Here is a 17070-nt window from a genome sequence, read left to right as displayed (position 1 = left end):
AGTTGCAGTGAATATGGTGGCACAGCTATCTCTTTGAGGTAGAGTTTTCATTTTCTTCAGATAAATACCTAAAAGTGTAATTACTGGATCATAATGGGAGTTCTGTTTTTCTTTTTTTTCTCCATTATATTTTATTACCTGATATTGGATATAGTTCCCTGTGCTATACAGTAGGACCTTGTTGTTTATCTATTCTGTATATAATTGTTTGCATCTGCTAATTCCGAACTCCCATCCATGCCTCCCTCATTCCTCTCCACCTTGGCAACCATAATTTTGATCTCTATGTGTCTGTTTCTGCTTGGTAAATAAGTTCCTTTGTGTTATATTTTAGATTCCACATGTAAGTGATATCATGTATTTGTCTTTGTCTGATTTCATTTAGTATGATCTTCTCTAGGTCCATCCACATTCCAGCAAATGGCATTATTTCATGCCTTTTTTATGGCTGAGTAATTTCCATTATTATATGAACCATATCTTCTTTATCCATTCATCTGTTGGTGGACACTTAGGTTGCTTTCATGTCTTGGCTACTGTAAAATAGTGCTACTCTATGAACATAGGGGTGCGTGTATCTTTTTGAATTAGAGTTTTCTCCAAATAAATGCCCAAGAGTGCAATTGCTGATGGTAATTGTATTTTTAAGTTTTCTGAGGAACCTCCCTACTGTTTTCCATAGTGGCTTCATCAATTTACATTCCCACCAACAGTGTAGGAGTGTTCCTTTGTCTTTACACACTCTCCAGCATTTCAGAGACTCAGAACAGCCAACTCAGTATTGAAAGAGAGGAACAAAATCAGGGCCTGATACTACCCAACTTCAAGATTTATTTTAAAGGTATAGTACTTAAAACAGTGTGGTATTGGTGAAGTAACAGTCAGTTACATAGATTAGTGGAACAGAATAGAGAGTTAATTTTGGTTAAAGGCATAGGTTTGTGTTTAGGCTCATTTTTGTATGTGTGGATGTCCAGTTGTACAGCAACGCTTGGTGAACAGACGGCTTCATTGCATTGCGTTTGCTGCTTTGTCAGAAATGAGCTAACTCTGACACTTAACAGCTGGTAGGTCTGTTTCTGGGCTCTCTCTTCTGTTCTAAGTCTGTGTGGCTTGGATAGCTAGATCTCAGAAATCTTGGTTTTAACTTCACATCTGTTTTCCTGAAATGTAGCACTGGTTAATTTTTTAATCTTGAATTTAATCGTTTCTAGGAATTAAGTGACATCACTTTTAGAATTTCTGCTACCAGTCTCTACTATATTCTCCTGTTATATAATAGTTATATTTGCTACTTATTTTAGTATTTGTAACTGTTAACTTTGTTATTATATATTTTCTGTATTTCTGAGTAAAGTGTTTTTAACTTTACCTGTGTGTATTTTGAAAACATCTTATAAGTTGAATTACGTGTCAACTGTACCTGTTTGTATTCCTTTGTTTGACTCAGGGATTGTAATATGCATCCAGGGATTGTAGTATGCATCCATGATTTAATATATTTCCCCTTGAATTAATATAATAAGTACCACTTAACATAAAATGTGAGAATTTACAATGATATAACTGCTTACTACCTCTCCCCTCATGTGTATTATTCTTGTCATCCATATTGTGCCTCTACATATGTTTAAATCTGATGATACCTAACAGTTATTTTTATGTTTGTTTAAACAATCAGTTATCTTTTCAAGATTTAAGAAATTTTATATTTTCCCACATTTACCATTTTGTAGTGTTACTTAATCTAGAAGTAATGTCTCTCTGGATTCTCACCGCATATATTTTGGGCCATTTATGTCATATATGATATTATAATTAGTAGTGCCATGTATATGTCAAATTTCCTTTGCTAGTTTTATGTTATTTTCTGTCAAGGACTAGAGTTTATACATTTAAAAATACTTCATTGTGTTTAGCACAGTGGGTATTTGTATAATCTGACAAGTTGTATTATTATGGTTCACCATTAGATGTCACTTTTACCAGTAAATTCCTCATCGTAATGTTACTGGATCTGGAAACTTGACGTACCTGTACTAGTGCACTTAAACTGAGAAGCTTCTGTATGTTTTAAAGTTACAACTTTTTAGAAAAAGACACATTTGTAAATCATAATTATAATTTTAAAAATCTTCTCGTTTCATATTTTAGTCTATACTGCATCAACGAATTATCCTGAAGTTTTCTTTAAAACTTGAATGTTGTCGTTACTGTTTTGATTCAGAACTGATTTTGTAATTCTGAAAAGAACTCTTATTTCAGGAGCCTAGCTGGTCCTAGATTCACCAGAAGTGAGTCTCTGTTAAGCTTTGGCAACTGCTGGCTCTCTGGGTTTTTGGAGAAGGAGGGAGAACCGACTTAGTCGTGAAAAGAAGTGTGGAGACGGGGAAAGGGGTTTGTGAGGCTCTGCTGACTCCCCGGAGCACAGGGAAGCACGGAGGAGGAGTGCTCCTTCCGGGTAAAGGATCAGGCCAGGGAGAGTTCAGCCATCCCCAGAGCTTTTTGCTTGTCTGTCTTATGCCTTTGGGCCTCAGCATCTCTCGGCATCGTACCCTGTGTGCCTTAGGGCTCAGGCGTCTCCTTGCCCAGCAGGTCTGTGACAGTGCCCAGTGGGGAGTTCAGACGTGTGGCCTCTTCATATTGTACCATCGCTCAGCAGACATTGAGGCTGCAACTCTGTTTTTTCCCCCAGTCTTGCCAGGATGTAGCCAGTGGCTGTTTGCCTCAGTCTGTTCAGAATATAGAAAGCTGAATAAATTAACAATGTTGATTCCTTATAACTTAATGAATGGCCGGCACCTGAACCTTTCTGATAATGTGGGTCCTTTCATGTCATCCACTGATATACCAACTGCCACCCTTTGACACCTCAGTCAGAAACAACTGTTCTGTACTTTCTGTGCGTGGTCTTATTTTTCTTTAAAGGAATGTTGTTTTTATCTATCAGTATGTCTATATTGAATAAAGATATTCACTCTTTGCGACCCCATGGACTGTAGCCCACCAGGTTCCTCTGTCCGTGGAATTTTCCAGGCAAGAATACTGGGCTAGATTGGCATTTCCTTCTTCAGGGTATCTTCCCAACCCAGGGATCAAACCTGGGTTTCCTGCATTGCAGGCGGAGTCTTTACCATCTGAGCCAGCACGGAAGCCTCTTTCATGATGAAGTACCTAATAATTTGGACATTTAGTTTCTATTTTGCATTGATCTGTCAAATTACACACAATGTAATATCAAAAAATGAAATTTTATGTAGTAATATTTTTGCTTTATAATCATTTTATATGTGTATTTCTTTGGCATATTGATATAAGATGACTGCTCCTCCTTCTTGGGCAGACCTTTTTGACTGTTGGTCTTTTAGTGTCATTCTTTGTGAAGTAATAAAGTGAACATTTTTATGGAGTAATTGGTGATGTGGATGGTAGGAAATAAAAAGTTGGCTATACTATATAGTGAGGTGCTGAGTGTTAACTCACTTGTATTAATGATAATTGATTTGGTAATCTGTGCTTTTCCCTTATGTTTCCATATATTGCTACAGCTAAAGGAGTAAACAGGTCATGGCACGCTTAACAAAAAGACGGCAGGCGGACACAAAAGCTATCCAGCATCTTTGGGCAGCCATTGAGATTATACGGAATCAGAAGCAAATTGCCAACATTGACCGTATTACAAAGTAAGTCATTTTATACAGACAGATCGCTCAAATTTTACATGGAATTTTGGGAGAAAAGGTCCAAGAATCATTTGCTTATTTATTATGTTAGTCAACATGTATTACAAAGTACTAGTCACTTTTTGCCTTGTAGGATTGTGAAGTTGTTAGGAAAATACTGAAACATGCAGAAGCACCTTGTGTTTAGAGGGTATATAGAATACCAATGTGTACTACTTCCAGTGGTACACTAATACATTGTTAGTTACCACAATTTTTTTAACCCTTGAAAGCCAGTCTTTATTTAAGTCTTTTATCAAAAGGCATTTGGTTAATTACTTTCTTTTATGTAAACCATCTAAAAGTCTACTGGTCATTGTTTATTTTAATGTGTGAATAATATATGCTACCATATAATGTGGTGTAGGTACAGTACTTATTAGTTTGTAGTACACTAACCAGAATTTTCAACAATTTCATTCTATATTTTTCAGTTGCAGATAGTATATCTTCAGCTGAAAGAAGGAAGTTCTTTATTTTATTTTCCATTGCTATTTATCTTGATGGTCCAAGATTCAGAGTAGCAAAAAATCTGACTCCTGTATGAATGCTCTGTTTACATGTTATGTACTAATTATAAGGGAATCTGCAAATAGAAATTGATTTTGTTTTGCTTTGTATTTTTAAAGGAATACAATGAAATTAATCTTTTTAAGATGTTTGAAATTTTTAGAATAATTTAGATAGAATTTCTTTATACTTATTCTCTGACACATCCTTTAAACGCTAACTATGAAAATGGAAAACAGATAATTTACAAAAGCTCATTTAAATAAGTGGTTATTTTTGTCCTTGTTAATAGGCAACAAAGTTAAGTAATATATGTTTATATTTTTGTCACTTAGTCATATTCTAGTGAAGAGGTTTATAAAGGTGACTTAAGAGGGAAAGGCCAGGAGAAAGAAAGATGGTGTTGCATGTTGCTTTAACTCTGTATCATGTTCTTTGGATGTTTTAAAGTTGCCCATGTACAACTTGCTCCTATAGGTGACTCGAAGGGGAAGAAATAGGTAACAGCTGTGTGGAAAATAAGGATAAAATAATAGTATATAATAAGTTACCTTTAATATTGGTGATATTGGAATAAAATATTTTTAAAAACCTCTATTTTCCTATGGTTGGGATTTTGAAAAAAGCCAACATAGTTTGTTTATATCAAAATTTACAGATGAATGGTGGAAATAAGATACTGTTCTTTGGATTTAATTTTTAAAATTCATTTAATCTTGACTGAACTATTTCAACTTACAGGCTGTTACTTCTTATTAATCCATGGCATCTTTCTCTAAAGCTCTAGGGACATTCTCTAGGAACCTGTGGGAATCTCCAGGTGAGGTGTTCAGAGTTTGTCTGACAAGGTTGCTGACGTGTGTCAGAGTACTCTTTGGATGACCAGCTTGTGTGTACTTATTGTATACGTGTTACATTGTGAGACTCGCAGAGGCTATTGACAGCATTGCACCCTTCTTCTCGGTATGCACAATGGACTGGGTATAAACATTCTCTCTTCTCCTTTCCTTATCAGTACAGCCTTAAGGGTGCCAAGGTTTATTTTCCTTCATGTCCAAAGGTTCATCCATAGGTCTTAAGATAGCTAAGAATAAATCCATTTATCTGTCAGTTAGTCATTGTTGTATCAGTCTTATCTAAAGAAAATCAGAGGATGTGTGTTTGAGAGGTTTCTGGTGTTCCTTCTGCCTCGTATGAGTATGCCGTGTCTCTTTTTAGTACGGGATGCATTCATAGCATCTAGTACTTTCATAACACTAGTCACATGTAATTATTTCCCTGCGAGACTGTCAGCACCAGAAAGGAGCTGTCTAGATAACTGCCTAGCCCAGTGGTGTGGCTTCTCAGCAGTGTTAATTTCCTTGCTTGTAACCCTTGCCAAGGTAAGGTAGGAAGAGGCATTGGACCGTGACAGGAAGTCAGATCTTTTGCTTTAGAACCTAATCATCTTATTCTGTTTTCTAAGTAGGTAAATACTTCTCAAACTTTAATGTTAAGTCAAGGTACTCAGTTACAACTAAGTCTGAGCACAGAAGCGTCTTTCCATCTTTATCAAATATCTTAAGCTACTGAAGGCTTTAGTGGAGTTACTATGAAGAATGTATATGTAGTCATTAAGTTTCATCCTGTATTTGACTGGTGAGCGACTCCCTAAGATAAAAGTTGCACAGTTTCAGTCACATATTAAAAGTTTTGGGCTTTGGGGTCATGACTCTTTATGCTTTGAAGTCTGACAATCCTAAACGTTAATGTAGTTTACCTCTCTCTGTATAATATTTCAGTTCTGCTTTTTTTTATTTGAAATGTCTTTTTAAAGATATTTTAAATTTATGTTTCTCATTCATTTTTTTTAAAATAATAGCGATTTTGTTTATTTTTTGGTCACTTCACATGGCATGTGGAATGTGGGTTTTTAGTTCCCCAACCAAGGATAGAAGCTGCCACTGCTGCAGAGGAAGCCCAGAGTCTTACTGGGGCTGCCAGGAAGTCCCTCTCATTCATCTTTTTTTGTTTTTGTTTTTTCTTTGCAATTTATTTATATAAGGGCTTGGTTCATTTACTCTGTGGCTTCTTATAGTCTGCCTTTGCGATTGCATCCCTGTGGTGTGCCTTATCCTTTGCATCTCATGGAGGCTACTAGAGATCTTTTCAAGAAAATTAGAGATACCAAGGGAACATTTCATGTAAAGATGGGCACAATAAAGGACAGAAATGGTATGAACCTAACAAAAGCAGAAGATATTGAAAAGAGGTGGCAAGAATACACAGAAGAACTATACAAAAAAGATCTTCATAACTCAGATAACCAAGATGATGTGATCACTCATCTAGAGCCAGACATCCTGGAATGCAAAGTCAAGTGGGCCTTAGGAAGCATCACTACGAACAACGGTAGTGGAAGTGATGAAATGCCAGTTGAGCTATTTCAAATCCTAAAAGACGATGCTGTGAAAGTGCTGGCACTTATTATGCCAGCAAATTTGGAAAACTCAGCAGTGGCCACAGAACTGGAAAAAGTCAGTTTTCATTCCAGTCCCAAAGAAAGGCAATGCCAAAGAACATTCAAACTACCGCATAATTGTACTCACCTCACACGCTAACAAAGTAATGCTCAAACTTCTCTGAGACAGTACGTGAACTGTGAAATTCCAGATGTTCTAGCTGGATTCATAAAAGCCAGAGGAACCAGAGATCAAATTGCCAGCAATCCACTGGATCATCGAAAAAGCAAGAGAGTTCCAGAAAAACATCTACTTCTGCTTTATTGACCACGCCAAAGCATTTGACTGTGTGAATCACAACAAACTAGAAAATTCTTCAAGAGATGGGAATACCAGACCACCTGACCTGCCTCCTGAGAAATCTGTATGCAGGTCAAGAAGCAACAGTCAGAACCTGACATGGAACAACAGACTAGTTCCAAATCGGGAAAGGATCACGTCAAGGCTGTATATTGTCACTCTGCTTATTTAACTTATATGCAGAGCACATCATGTGAAATGCTGGGCTGGGTGATGCACAAGCTGGGATCAAGATTGCTGGGAGAAATATCAATAACCTCAGATATGCGGATGACACCACCCTTAAGGCAGAAAGTGAAGAAGAACTTCACTTTCTTGATGAGCCTCTTGATGCAAGTGAAAGAGAGTGAAAAAGTTGGCTTAAAACTCAACATTCAGAAAACTAAGATCATGGCATCTGGTCGCATCACTTCATGGCAAATAGATAAGGAAACAGTGGAAATAGTGAGAGACTTTTATTTTGGGGGCTCCAAAATCACTGCAGATGGTGACTGCAGCCATGAAATGAAAAGACGCTTGTTCTTTGGAAGAAAAGCTATGACCAACCTAGATAGCATATTAAAAATCAGAGACATCACTTTGCCAACAAAGGTCCCTCTAGTCAAAGCTGTGGTTTTTCTAGTAGTCATGTATGGATGTGAGAGTTGGACCATAAAGAAAGCTGAGCAGCAAAGAATTGATCCTTTCAAACTGTGGTGTTGGAGAAGACTCTTGAGAGTCCCTTGGACTGCAAGGAGATCCAACCAGTCAATCCTAAAGGAAATCAGCCCTGAATATTCACCGGAAGGACTGATGCTGAAGCTCCAATACCTTGGCCACTTGATGCGAAGAACTGATTCATTGGAAAAGACTCTGATGCTGGGAAAGATTGAAAGCAGGAGAAAGGGATGACAGAGCATGAGGTGGTTGGATGGCATCACTGACTTGATGGACATGAGTTTGAGCAAGCCCTGGGAGTTGGTAACAGACAGGGAAGCCTGGCGTGCTGCAGTCCATGGGGTTGCAAAGAGTCGGATACGACTGAGTGACTGAACTCAGCTGAGTAGTGAATCCTAGCAGCGTGAGACTTCTTCATAGGTGGTAATGTATTTCATTTGGCAAGGTTAGTACTAAGCCTGTTGTACAGTGAGTAGATTCAGTAATTCATTAAGGATTGTGAAATAGTGATAATCTATCAAATAGTTTATCTTTCTTTTTCAACTGAAACACTTCCGTAAGAACATAAGCTTCCTACTATGTAGGGTGTGGTTACCATGTGGTATGGCTCACATCGAAAGGGAAGAACAACTGATTCTTTTAACTAGTGGTTTTCAAAATAACATCCTCCAGTGGCAACCAAGTAGTTCTTCCTGGTGTATTTCAGCCTGTTTCTGTTATAATCCCTATTGATGCTTAACTTCCCTTCTTTGACCAGTTGGAGCCTCTTCATGTTGTCTTGTGAAGTTCCTCTCTGCTTTCTGATACGACAGGTTTTTTTGGGCTCATCTAGGATACACCTTGCCCCAAGCCTGGATCCACTGATTTCTCCAGGGGACGCTGGTTTCTTGCAGTTAGAAATTGTGTCTCAAGAGCATTTTCTGGCCCTTAGTATGCTTGTTGCTACCAGGTTGGTCTCTCTATCTAGGCCTTTAAGTGGACCAGTTAGGAAATACGTATAGTTGTAATGAATTCATACTGATATTTTCCCCTTGAATTTATGGCTACTGGTTTTTACTGAGCTATCTAAAATCTTTCCCTTCTTTCTAACACAGTAAGAGTCATGATTCTTAAGGACACTGTGGGTGGTGCATTTTAGATGTCATATAGTTAACTCAGTCGTTCCATCCAGCTATGTCCCAAGCTGTTTGAGAATACCGTCACTGGTGCTGGAACTGACAGCACATCTCATGGAAACCAGACAAGCTGTTTTACCCTCTCTGAACAATTGTACTGCTTCTAAACTGTCATAGAATGTACCGATTACATATCATACTTGGTACTTAGAGCTGGCGTTTAGTCTTACTTCTCCAAGTGTTTGTTTCATGCTTACCACTGACATCTGAAGTTCATTCTCTAGTAGTCTTTAAAGAGAAATTTTTCGCTTCCCCACTCTGCAGTTTTATTGAGATACAATTGGCATTGATCCATGTTGTTACAAAATGATGGCACTCCCTTCTTTTTATGACTGAATAATAATCCATTGCACATGTATACCATGTTTTATTGATCCATTTGTCTCTTGATGGACCCTAAGGTTGTTCCCATGTCTTGGTTGTTGTAAATAATGCTGCTGAGAACACGAGGGTACAGAAATCTTAAGATAGTGATTTCATTTTCTTCTGATAAGTACTCAGGAGTGGGATTGCTGGATCATATGGTAATTTCTGTTTTTAATTTTTTTAGGAAGCTTGTTACTGTTTTTCATGGTGGCAGCACCATCTAGTAGTTTCATAATCAAGAATTCCTAGGGTCAGAGTTTTGAGTTCTTGCATGTTAGTAACAGTTGGTCTGCAGCCTTTTTACTTGAAAGTGAATCTGGCTGGATATAAAATCTTTAGCTTTTTTCTTCTTTCTTTGAAGTTCTTATATATGGCTTAAGGCATCGTTGTCAGTAAATCAGATGACAACTTGATTTTCTTTCTGCTGTGACTGTCCTTTTGCCTAGATTCACAGACTTTTTCTTTGAAGTCTATTAATTTGACTGTGTCGGTGTTGGTCATTCTGGGTTGTTTTGTTGGGTATACAGTGTCCCTTTAAAAATGTATTTTGAATATTGCAAATTTTAATTCAAAAATTGTACAACTGACCCTTGAACAGCCTGGATTGGACTGTACAGATTCGCTTCTCCCATGTGCCATAGGGCTGCATGCTTCAGGGTTGCCTGACTCCAGGTGTGGAGCTGCACACAGAGGGCTGACTGTAAACAGGGACGCAGATCTTTGACTGCACTGGCTGTGGCGGGCTCTGACCCCTATAGGTTCAAGGGTCAATTGTATATATATATCATTGGTGGACTTTTAGTATCTTATTTACTTGTTGTTTTGGGGGGCTTTTTCTTATACTCTGTTGGTTTCTTTTCCTGTCTTCTATATTTGTAATTTTCAGCTTGGGCAGTTGTGAATAAAGCTGCTATATAGTTTTTTTTTTTTCATATTTTCTTTCTTTATGACTTACACTTACTACATTTTTTGCTACATACTGACTCGTGTGCCTTCTAGTTTGGACTTCTTCTGAAGTGAATTTTTTCATTTACTTCTCGTGTTTACATCATTTCTGAGTTTTCTGATTCTGACATATCTTTCCTGTATCTTATTACTTTTCTTATGTCTTTTCATGTGCTTAAATAGTAGTTATAGTCTCATCTGTGTTGTAGGCACGTGTCTTGGGCATGCTTCCACTTTAGGGATGTTCTGCTCCTTTAGCCATAGTCCTGTCATGTGAAATCACTTTTCCTGAACTTGTGTCAAGGGAAGGTGGTTGCAAACAGTTTTTGGAGGTATGGCTCTAAAGCATCTTCTGTCATTTTTATCAAGTGCTAAAAATAATGCTTCACATTTACCATGATCTCCTGCTTCTGTACCTTTTGCCAGAGCCACAATTTCTTTTGTGCCCATTGTCCTTAGGTTGGAGATCTTGTATGACCAGACTTCAGTAGGGTTTGATACTTTTATTGCTAGCAGTTTCTCTACACTGTAGAGTTCTGTACCAAAAGAGAGCTTTGGCTGATTAATTGTGAGTGTTCACAGGTTTCTCTGCTCTAGCCCCATAAGAACTTTACCATGAGCTCGTGAATTACCATCAGTTACCTGCAAATGGAGGTGTGTAAACCCTGTCCAATGTGAACTGCTGTTCTCGATTTGGCCCGCTTTGCTCTCCAGTGACTGCTTGTTAGCTGCTTTATCCTCCTGTTCTCAGTGCTGTGTCATGTCCCTCTGCCTCCTCCTGCACAGGTGTCAGTACCAACTGCAGTTGCAGCTTTTGGAGGCTTGTCCAGAGCTACTGGACTTTGGGATTCATGAGAATTCTCGTCAATTGTTTATATTTTCCAAAGGCTGGGTGTCAACTTGTTTTTTGCTAACACTTCTTGTGACTTTGTTGAGGAGGTTGGGAGACATTAAAACCATGTTACTTCTTGCCATCTTCCCAGCTCACAGCATCGAGTCATTTTTCTAAAAAGAAAAATAATTGCTAAAGGCACTGGGTATTTTCTGAAGTCCTAAAGCAGAGCTGAAAGCAGTAAAAATTCCTTCTAGCAGAGGCAGAGTCAAGGAGCATTTTTCATTTTTGTATATGACACTAGAACGTACAGAATCTACAGCAGTATCATCTTCAAAATATCATTAAAATATTACACTCGTGTTGAAATTTGAAAAATTTTATGAGTAGAAGTTTCAGATCCTCAAAGTTAATTGAGCAAATAGGGACTAATAACAACTTCTATAACAAAGTAGGATTTTTTTATGTTGCAAATGTTTCTTCTTGTCATCTGATGATGTCTAACTTCAGGGTTCATGGCAGTAGCCTTTTGTTAGTTGTCGGTACACCTTCCTTGGAAAGAGTCCTGAGTCTTTTTAATACTACCTTTTACTTTCTTTTTTTCTAATTGCTAGTTTTCTATTCAGATAAGTAGAAAAGGTACTCTAAATTACAGAGCCACTGTTGAAATTTATGCGCTTCCCTGATAGCTCAGTTGGTAAAGAATCTGCCTGCAGTACAGGAGACCCTGGTTTGATTCCTGGGTTGGAAAGATTCGCTGGAGAAGGGATAGGCTACCCACTCCACTATTCTTGGGCCTCCCTTGTGGCTCAGCTGGTAAAGAATCTACCTGCAAGACCTGGGTTCAATCCCTGGGCTGGGAAGGTCCCCTGGAGAAAGGAAGGGCTACCCACTCCAGTAATCTGGCCTGAAGAATTCCATGCACTGTATAGACCATGGGGTCGCAAAAAGCCAGGCACAACTGAGTGACTTTTACTTTCACTTTTCACTTTATTGAATATTTCAAGTATTTAAAAAATATCACTAAGAGAAACTTCTTTGAAAATTTCTGTAATTTGGGGATGGAAGTTTTTGTGTTTCTTTGTTTGTTTTAATTAAAAAAAATTTTTTGTTTTGGTTGCACTGGATCTTTGCTCCTTTGAGGGCTTTCAGTAGTTGTGGAGAGCAGAGGCTACTCTCTGTGGTACCTGGCCTTCTTGCTGCAGTATCTTCTCTTGTTGTAAAACATGGACTCTAGAGCTTACAGGCTTCAGTACCTGTGGTTCCTGGGCTCTATAGCGCAGGCTCAGTAGTTGTGGCACACAGGCTTAGTTGCTTGATGGCATGTGGGATCTTCCTGGATGAGGAATTGAACCCGTGTCTCTTCCATTAGCAGGTAGATTCTTTACCACTGAACCACCAGGGAGTCCTGGGGATGGAAAGTATTTTTACAGAATGAATCAAATCTGAAATCAAAATACATGTATAGGGTGAAGTTTGATTGTTTAATAGTTAACTTATGCCTCTGATTTAAAAGCTCATGTTTATAAATATGATTTAATAATGGTATAAACTTCCATACGTGTTCTTACTTGAAAAGTAAATAAGCACAAATAAATTTTGGCCTCTCCACAAAAACACTTTATGTTTTTAGAAGATGAAAGATGTTTTGTGATGTTTAATCATAAGATGAAAACAAATGAGTTGTTTATCTTAAAAAAGAATTACATGAGTCAGTTTAGATGAACATAAGCATAGGCAAGAGTAGCTATAATGCTAAATTATAAGTAGTACATATGAATTCATCAGTTTTATGAAATTTGGCTAGGTGTCGTGAAATTAAAGCTGTGAAATATTTGATTGCAGCACTTATATAAAACAATTGTTTATAAAATATTTTTGTGTTTGTACTAGTCATGATGTTTTTAGCCCTTGTTTTTACAGTTTTTAAATAAATAAGCAAAGTGATAAAGAAGCATATGACACCAAAACCAGTAACAGAAATGAAATTTAAACTTTGAATCCCTAAGATTTCCAATATGATTCATAATCATTGCCTTGTTATTTTTAAAATGTCTCCTATATTTTAATATCCAATAAAAATAAGTTACATGTCATTTTTTCCTCTTTAATCCAAATTATTCATCTAATTTGGATGATTATAATACAACATTAGACTTTCATAAGTATTCTAAGTAATAGTTATAAAGACATATTTTTGAAAGAAGTATGGGTTTTATTATAGTCTCTGCCAGTATTATTGACTAACATTATTGGTATCATTGGGAGAGATCAAATTATTTTTTGTTGTCTTGGAAAAAGCAGTTGAAATTTCGTTTCCTTTCTGTCTTGAGCAACTTTGATTTTGTGTTTCTAGAGGTGACCACATTTGTGACTAACATGATTATTAGACTGACATTGGATTGGTTGACTTAGTCCCATTCAAGTTAAATGTTTCAGGTTAGGGCGTCAATTAATTACGTGTATTGCTTACTTTAGGGTCAAACCCCAATTAGAAAATGTGACCTCTGACCTCTTGTGACATGTTTGGCATTGAAATTTGAGTTCTCCTGGAGTTCTTGTCACTACAGACAGACATAAATCCAGACTGTAAGTCTTCTTCATGTGTAGGCTGCCTTTGAAGTTGCAACTAGGTACCCATTAATTATTTATTTATTTACTATAGTTCAGTTTTATGAAACCCATGATTTCTAGAAACTATTTGTCTTATCCCTGTCAATTTCTGTTCCCTCAGTAGACTTATTGTAGGATAGGAAAGTGGCCATTGCTGAAGTTACGATAAAGTTAATTTTAAAAAACTTAACAGTTAATGTTATGTTGTATATGTACTCCCAAGAATTCTTCAGTCTCGTAACTACATTCTCATTTCAATCTGTGTTGATTTACTCTTTCTTACATACCGTCTTGTGGTAGCAGGTTGACAGGTACAGTTTACCACTGTTACCGTTGTTACTTTATATAACAGCCTTACAGAAGAGTTGCTGGTTCTGAAGAGCCATGGCCACAGTCCCACGGTGAGTCTTGTCCAGCGTGCCACATTCTTGGGGCGTGCACTTTGGCTGGGATTGCTGTCCACTTGCTTTCATATGTTTTGTGTTTCTCTGTGGTTCTATGATGGAACCATACAGGCCAGGCACAGAAAAGTACCATTAAAGAGTAAAAGAATATGGGGAGGGAGGTGGTGGGGGTTGGGATGGGGGGACACATGTGGCTGATTCAAAACCACCTCAATATTATAAAGTAATTAGCCTCTAATTAAAAAATAATAAAAGAGTAGTACCAAATAATGGAAAAGGTATCCAAGACAGAATGCACCTCTGCCCCATGTGAGTGGAATGTTTAATTAATAGTATGACAGGCCTTTCCTGGGAGAGATTGAAGGCAAAAGGAGAAGGGGACGGCAGAGGATGAGATGGTTAGATAGCATCATTGACTCAATGGACATGAATTCTGAGCAAACACCAGGAGATAGTTAAGGGCAGGGGAGCCTGGCCTGTTGTAGTCCATGGGGTCAAAAAAGAGTTGGACATGACTTAGGGACTGAACAACAATGACAGGCCTTAATTGAAGGGGGAGGAGGTAGTGCTGGGTCACTGAGAGAGAATCTAGAAGCCTTAGGAAGATATGGGATTAATTGAGCCTTGCAAGTTGAGTGGGACTTGGTAAGGCAGAGAGGGGAGTCGAAACAGAGGGACTGTGGAGTCTTAGGGAATGAAAAGTCCAAAAGGCCAAACTAGGAAGACCTTCTAATGCCAGCACTGAGATTTTTGTTCTGTGGCTAGAGGGGATGAGAAATGTGTTTGGAGTACCCTAGACTGGGTAGATTGAATGGTCCTGTAAAACGTCCGTCGTCTTTACCTGGCCTGGTTTTTAACCTGTGTAATTTCCTGCCTGTGCAGTGGCAGCTGGTTCCTAATTGGGTTTCTGGCCTCCTCCTGGTCTTGCTGGTCTGTTTCTTCTTTCCATCGCTGGTGTCAGAGATGTTTTTCAAAAACACCATCTTATCAGATGTTCCACAATTGAAAGTCTTCTGTTGCCCATGCTTTCCCAGTCCTTGTGCAGGGTGTCAGTACCTGACCTTCCTCATCTGCATCACCTCCCGCTGCTTCCCGCTTAGATGGGCCTGTATTCCTGGGCGCTGGAGGATCTGTTACGTTCTGTGCTCTCCCGGATTAGACTTCTGGTTCAAGGTGGCAGAGCAGAAGGACGTGCACTCGTCTCCTCCCGCGAGAGCACCAAAATCACAGCTAGCTATTGAACAGCCGTCAACAGGAGGACACTGGAACCTGGGTGCTTCCCAGCCTGGGCACCTGACAGAGGGACTGGGAATCCCAGTCTGACCTTGAAGCCCAGCAGGATGTGATTACAAGACTTCCACAGGACTGGGGGTAACAGAGACTCCAGACTTGGAGGGCAAAAAAAAGACCTATGTGCACCAAGACTCGTGAGGAAGGGAGCAGTGAATCTACGGAAACTGAACCGAAACTGCTAGTGTTGGAGGGTCTCCTGTGGAGGTGTGGGTCTGCAGGGGCTGACTGCAGGACTGGGGAACCGGCAGCAGCTGTCCGGGAAGGTCCCCTTTGGTATAAACACTCCTAACTTGACCATGCAGCCTGTAGGGCTGGGTTGCCTCAGACCAAAAAACTACCCAGAAGGGAGTGCAGCACCACCTATCAGCAGATAATTGGATTAAAGCTTTATGAGCAAGGCCCTGCCTACCAGTTCAGTTCAATCACTCAGTTGTATCCGACTCTTTGTGACCCCGTGGACTGCAGCACACCAGGCTTCCCTGTCAATCTCAAACTCATGTCCATTGAGTTGGTGATGCCATCCAACCATCTCATCCTCTGTCGTCCCCTTCTCCTCCCACCTTCAATCTTTTCCAGCATCATGGTCTTTTCCAAAGAGTTAGTTCTTCCCATCAGGTGGCCAAAGTATTGGAGTTTCAGTATCAGTCCTTCCAATGAATATTCAGGGCTGATTTCCTTTAGGATTGACTGGTTTGATCTCCTTGCAGTCCAAGGGAATCTCAAGAGTCTTCTCCAACACCATAGTTCAAAAGCATCAATTCTTCAGCACTCAGCTTTCTTTATAGCCCACCAGAGCAAGACCCATTTTTTCCCGTCACCAGGGATTTTTTCCCATCACCCATTTTTTCCCATCAGGAAGCTTACACAAGCCTCATAGCCTCCTCCATCAGTGGACAGACAGAAGAAGCAAGAACCACAATCCCACAGCAACTAAAAACCAAATTACAGAAAGTTAATCATTGTGAAAGAGCAGACAGTTAGGTCCCAGATGAAGGGACAAAATAAAACCCCAGAAAAACAACTAAATGAGATGGAGATAGGCAACCTTCCAGAAAAAGAATTCAGAATAATGATAGTGAAGATGATCCAGGATCTCTGGAAAAGAATGGAGGCAAAGATTGAGAAGATGCAAGAAGTGTTTACCAAAGACCTATAAGAACTAAAGAACAAACAAGCAGATGAATAATATACTGGAATGAATTCATAACAGGATAACTGAGGTAGAAGAAGGGATAAATGACCTGAGGCCAGAATGGTGGGAATCACTGCTGCAGGACAGAATATAGAAAAAAGAATGAAAAGAGATGAAGACAGCCTAAGAGACCTCTGGGACAGCATTAAACACAGGAACATTTGCATTATAGGGGTCCCAGAAGGAGAAGAGAGAGAAAGGACCTGAGAAAATATTTGAAGAGATAATAGCGGAAAACTTCCCTAACATGGGAAGGAAGTAATCAACCAAGTCCAGGAAGCAGAGTCCCAGAAAGAACAAAGCCAAGGGGGAACACACTGAGACACATGGAAATCAAGCTGACAGAAATTAAAGGCAGAGATAAAATAGTAAAAGCAACAAAGGAAAAGCGACACATAACGCACTGAAGGAACGCCCGTCAGGCTGTCAGGTGATTTCTCCACAGAAACTCTACAAGCCCGAAGGGAATGGCGTGACATATTTCAAGTGATAAAAGGGAAGAACCTACAGCCAAGAATACTCTACCCAGCAAGACTCTCCTTCAGATTTGATAGAGAACT

At 39.0% G+C, this 17070-nt stretch overlaps 1 protein-coding gene across 33 annotated transcripts in view; it reads left to right on the top strand.

Annotated features, from left to right (window-relative positions):
- The window catches only part of ZMYND11 (zinc finger MYND-type containing 11), a 74763-nt gene that overhangs the window by 11075 nt on the left and 46618 nt on the right, over positions 1 to 17070 (top strand). For all 33 annotated transcript variants that reach the window (XM_060397601.1, XM_042229729.2, XM_042229727.2 and 30 more), the window contains one exon: positions 3549 to 3683. In XM_060397601.1, coding sequence (XP_060253584.1) covers positions 3568 to 3683 — 116 coding nt within the window. In that variant the 5' untranslated portion in view covers positions 3549 to 3567. The remainder of the gene's footprint in view (positions 1 to 3548; positions 3684 to 17070) is intronic.

This window comes from Ovis aries, chromosome 13 (assembly GCF_016772045.2).
Source record: "Ovis aries strain OAR_USU_Benz2616 breed Rambouillet chromosome 13, ARS-UI_Ramb_v3.0, whole genome shotgun sequence".
NCBI classification, from domain to species: Eukaryota; Metazoa; Chordata; class Mammalia; order Artiodactyla; family Bovidae; genus Ovis; species Ovis aries.
The sequence above is the reverse complement of the archived record's forward strand: the minus strand, read 5'-3'. Positions and strand labels throughout refer to the sequence as shown.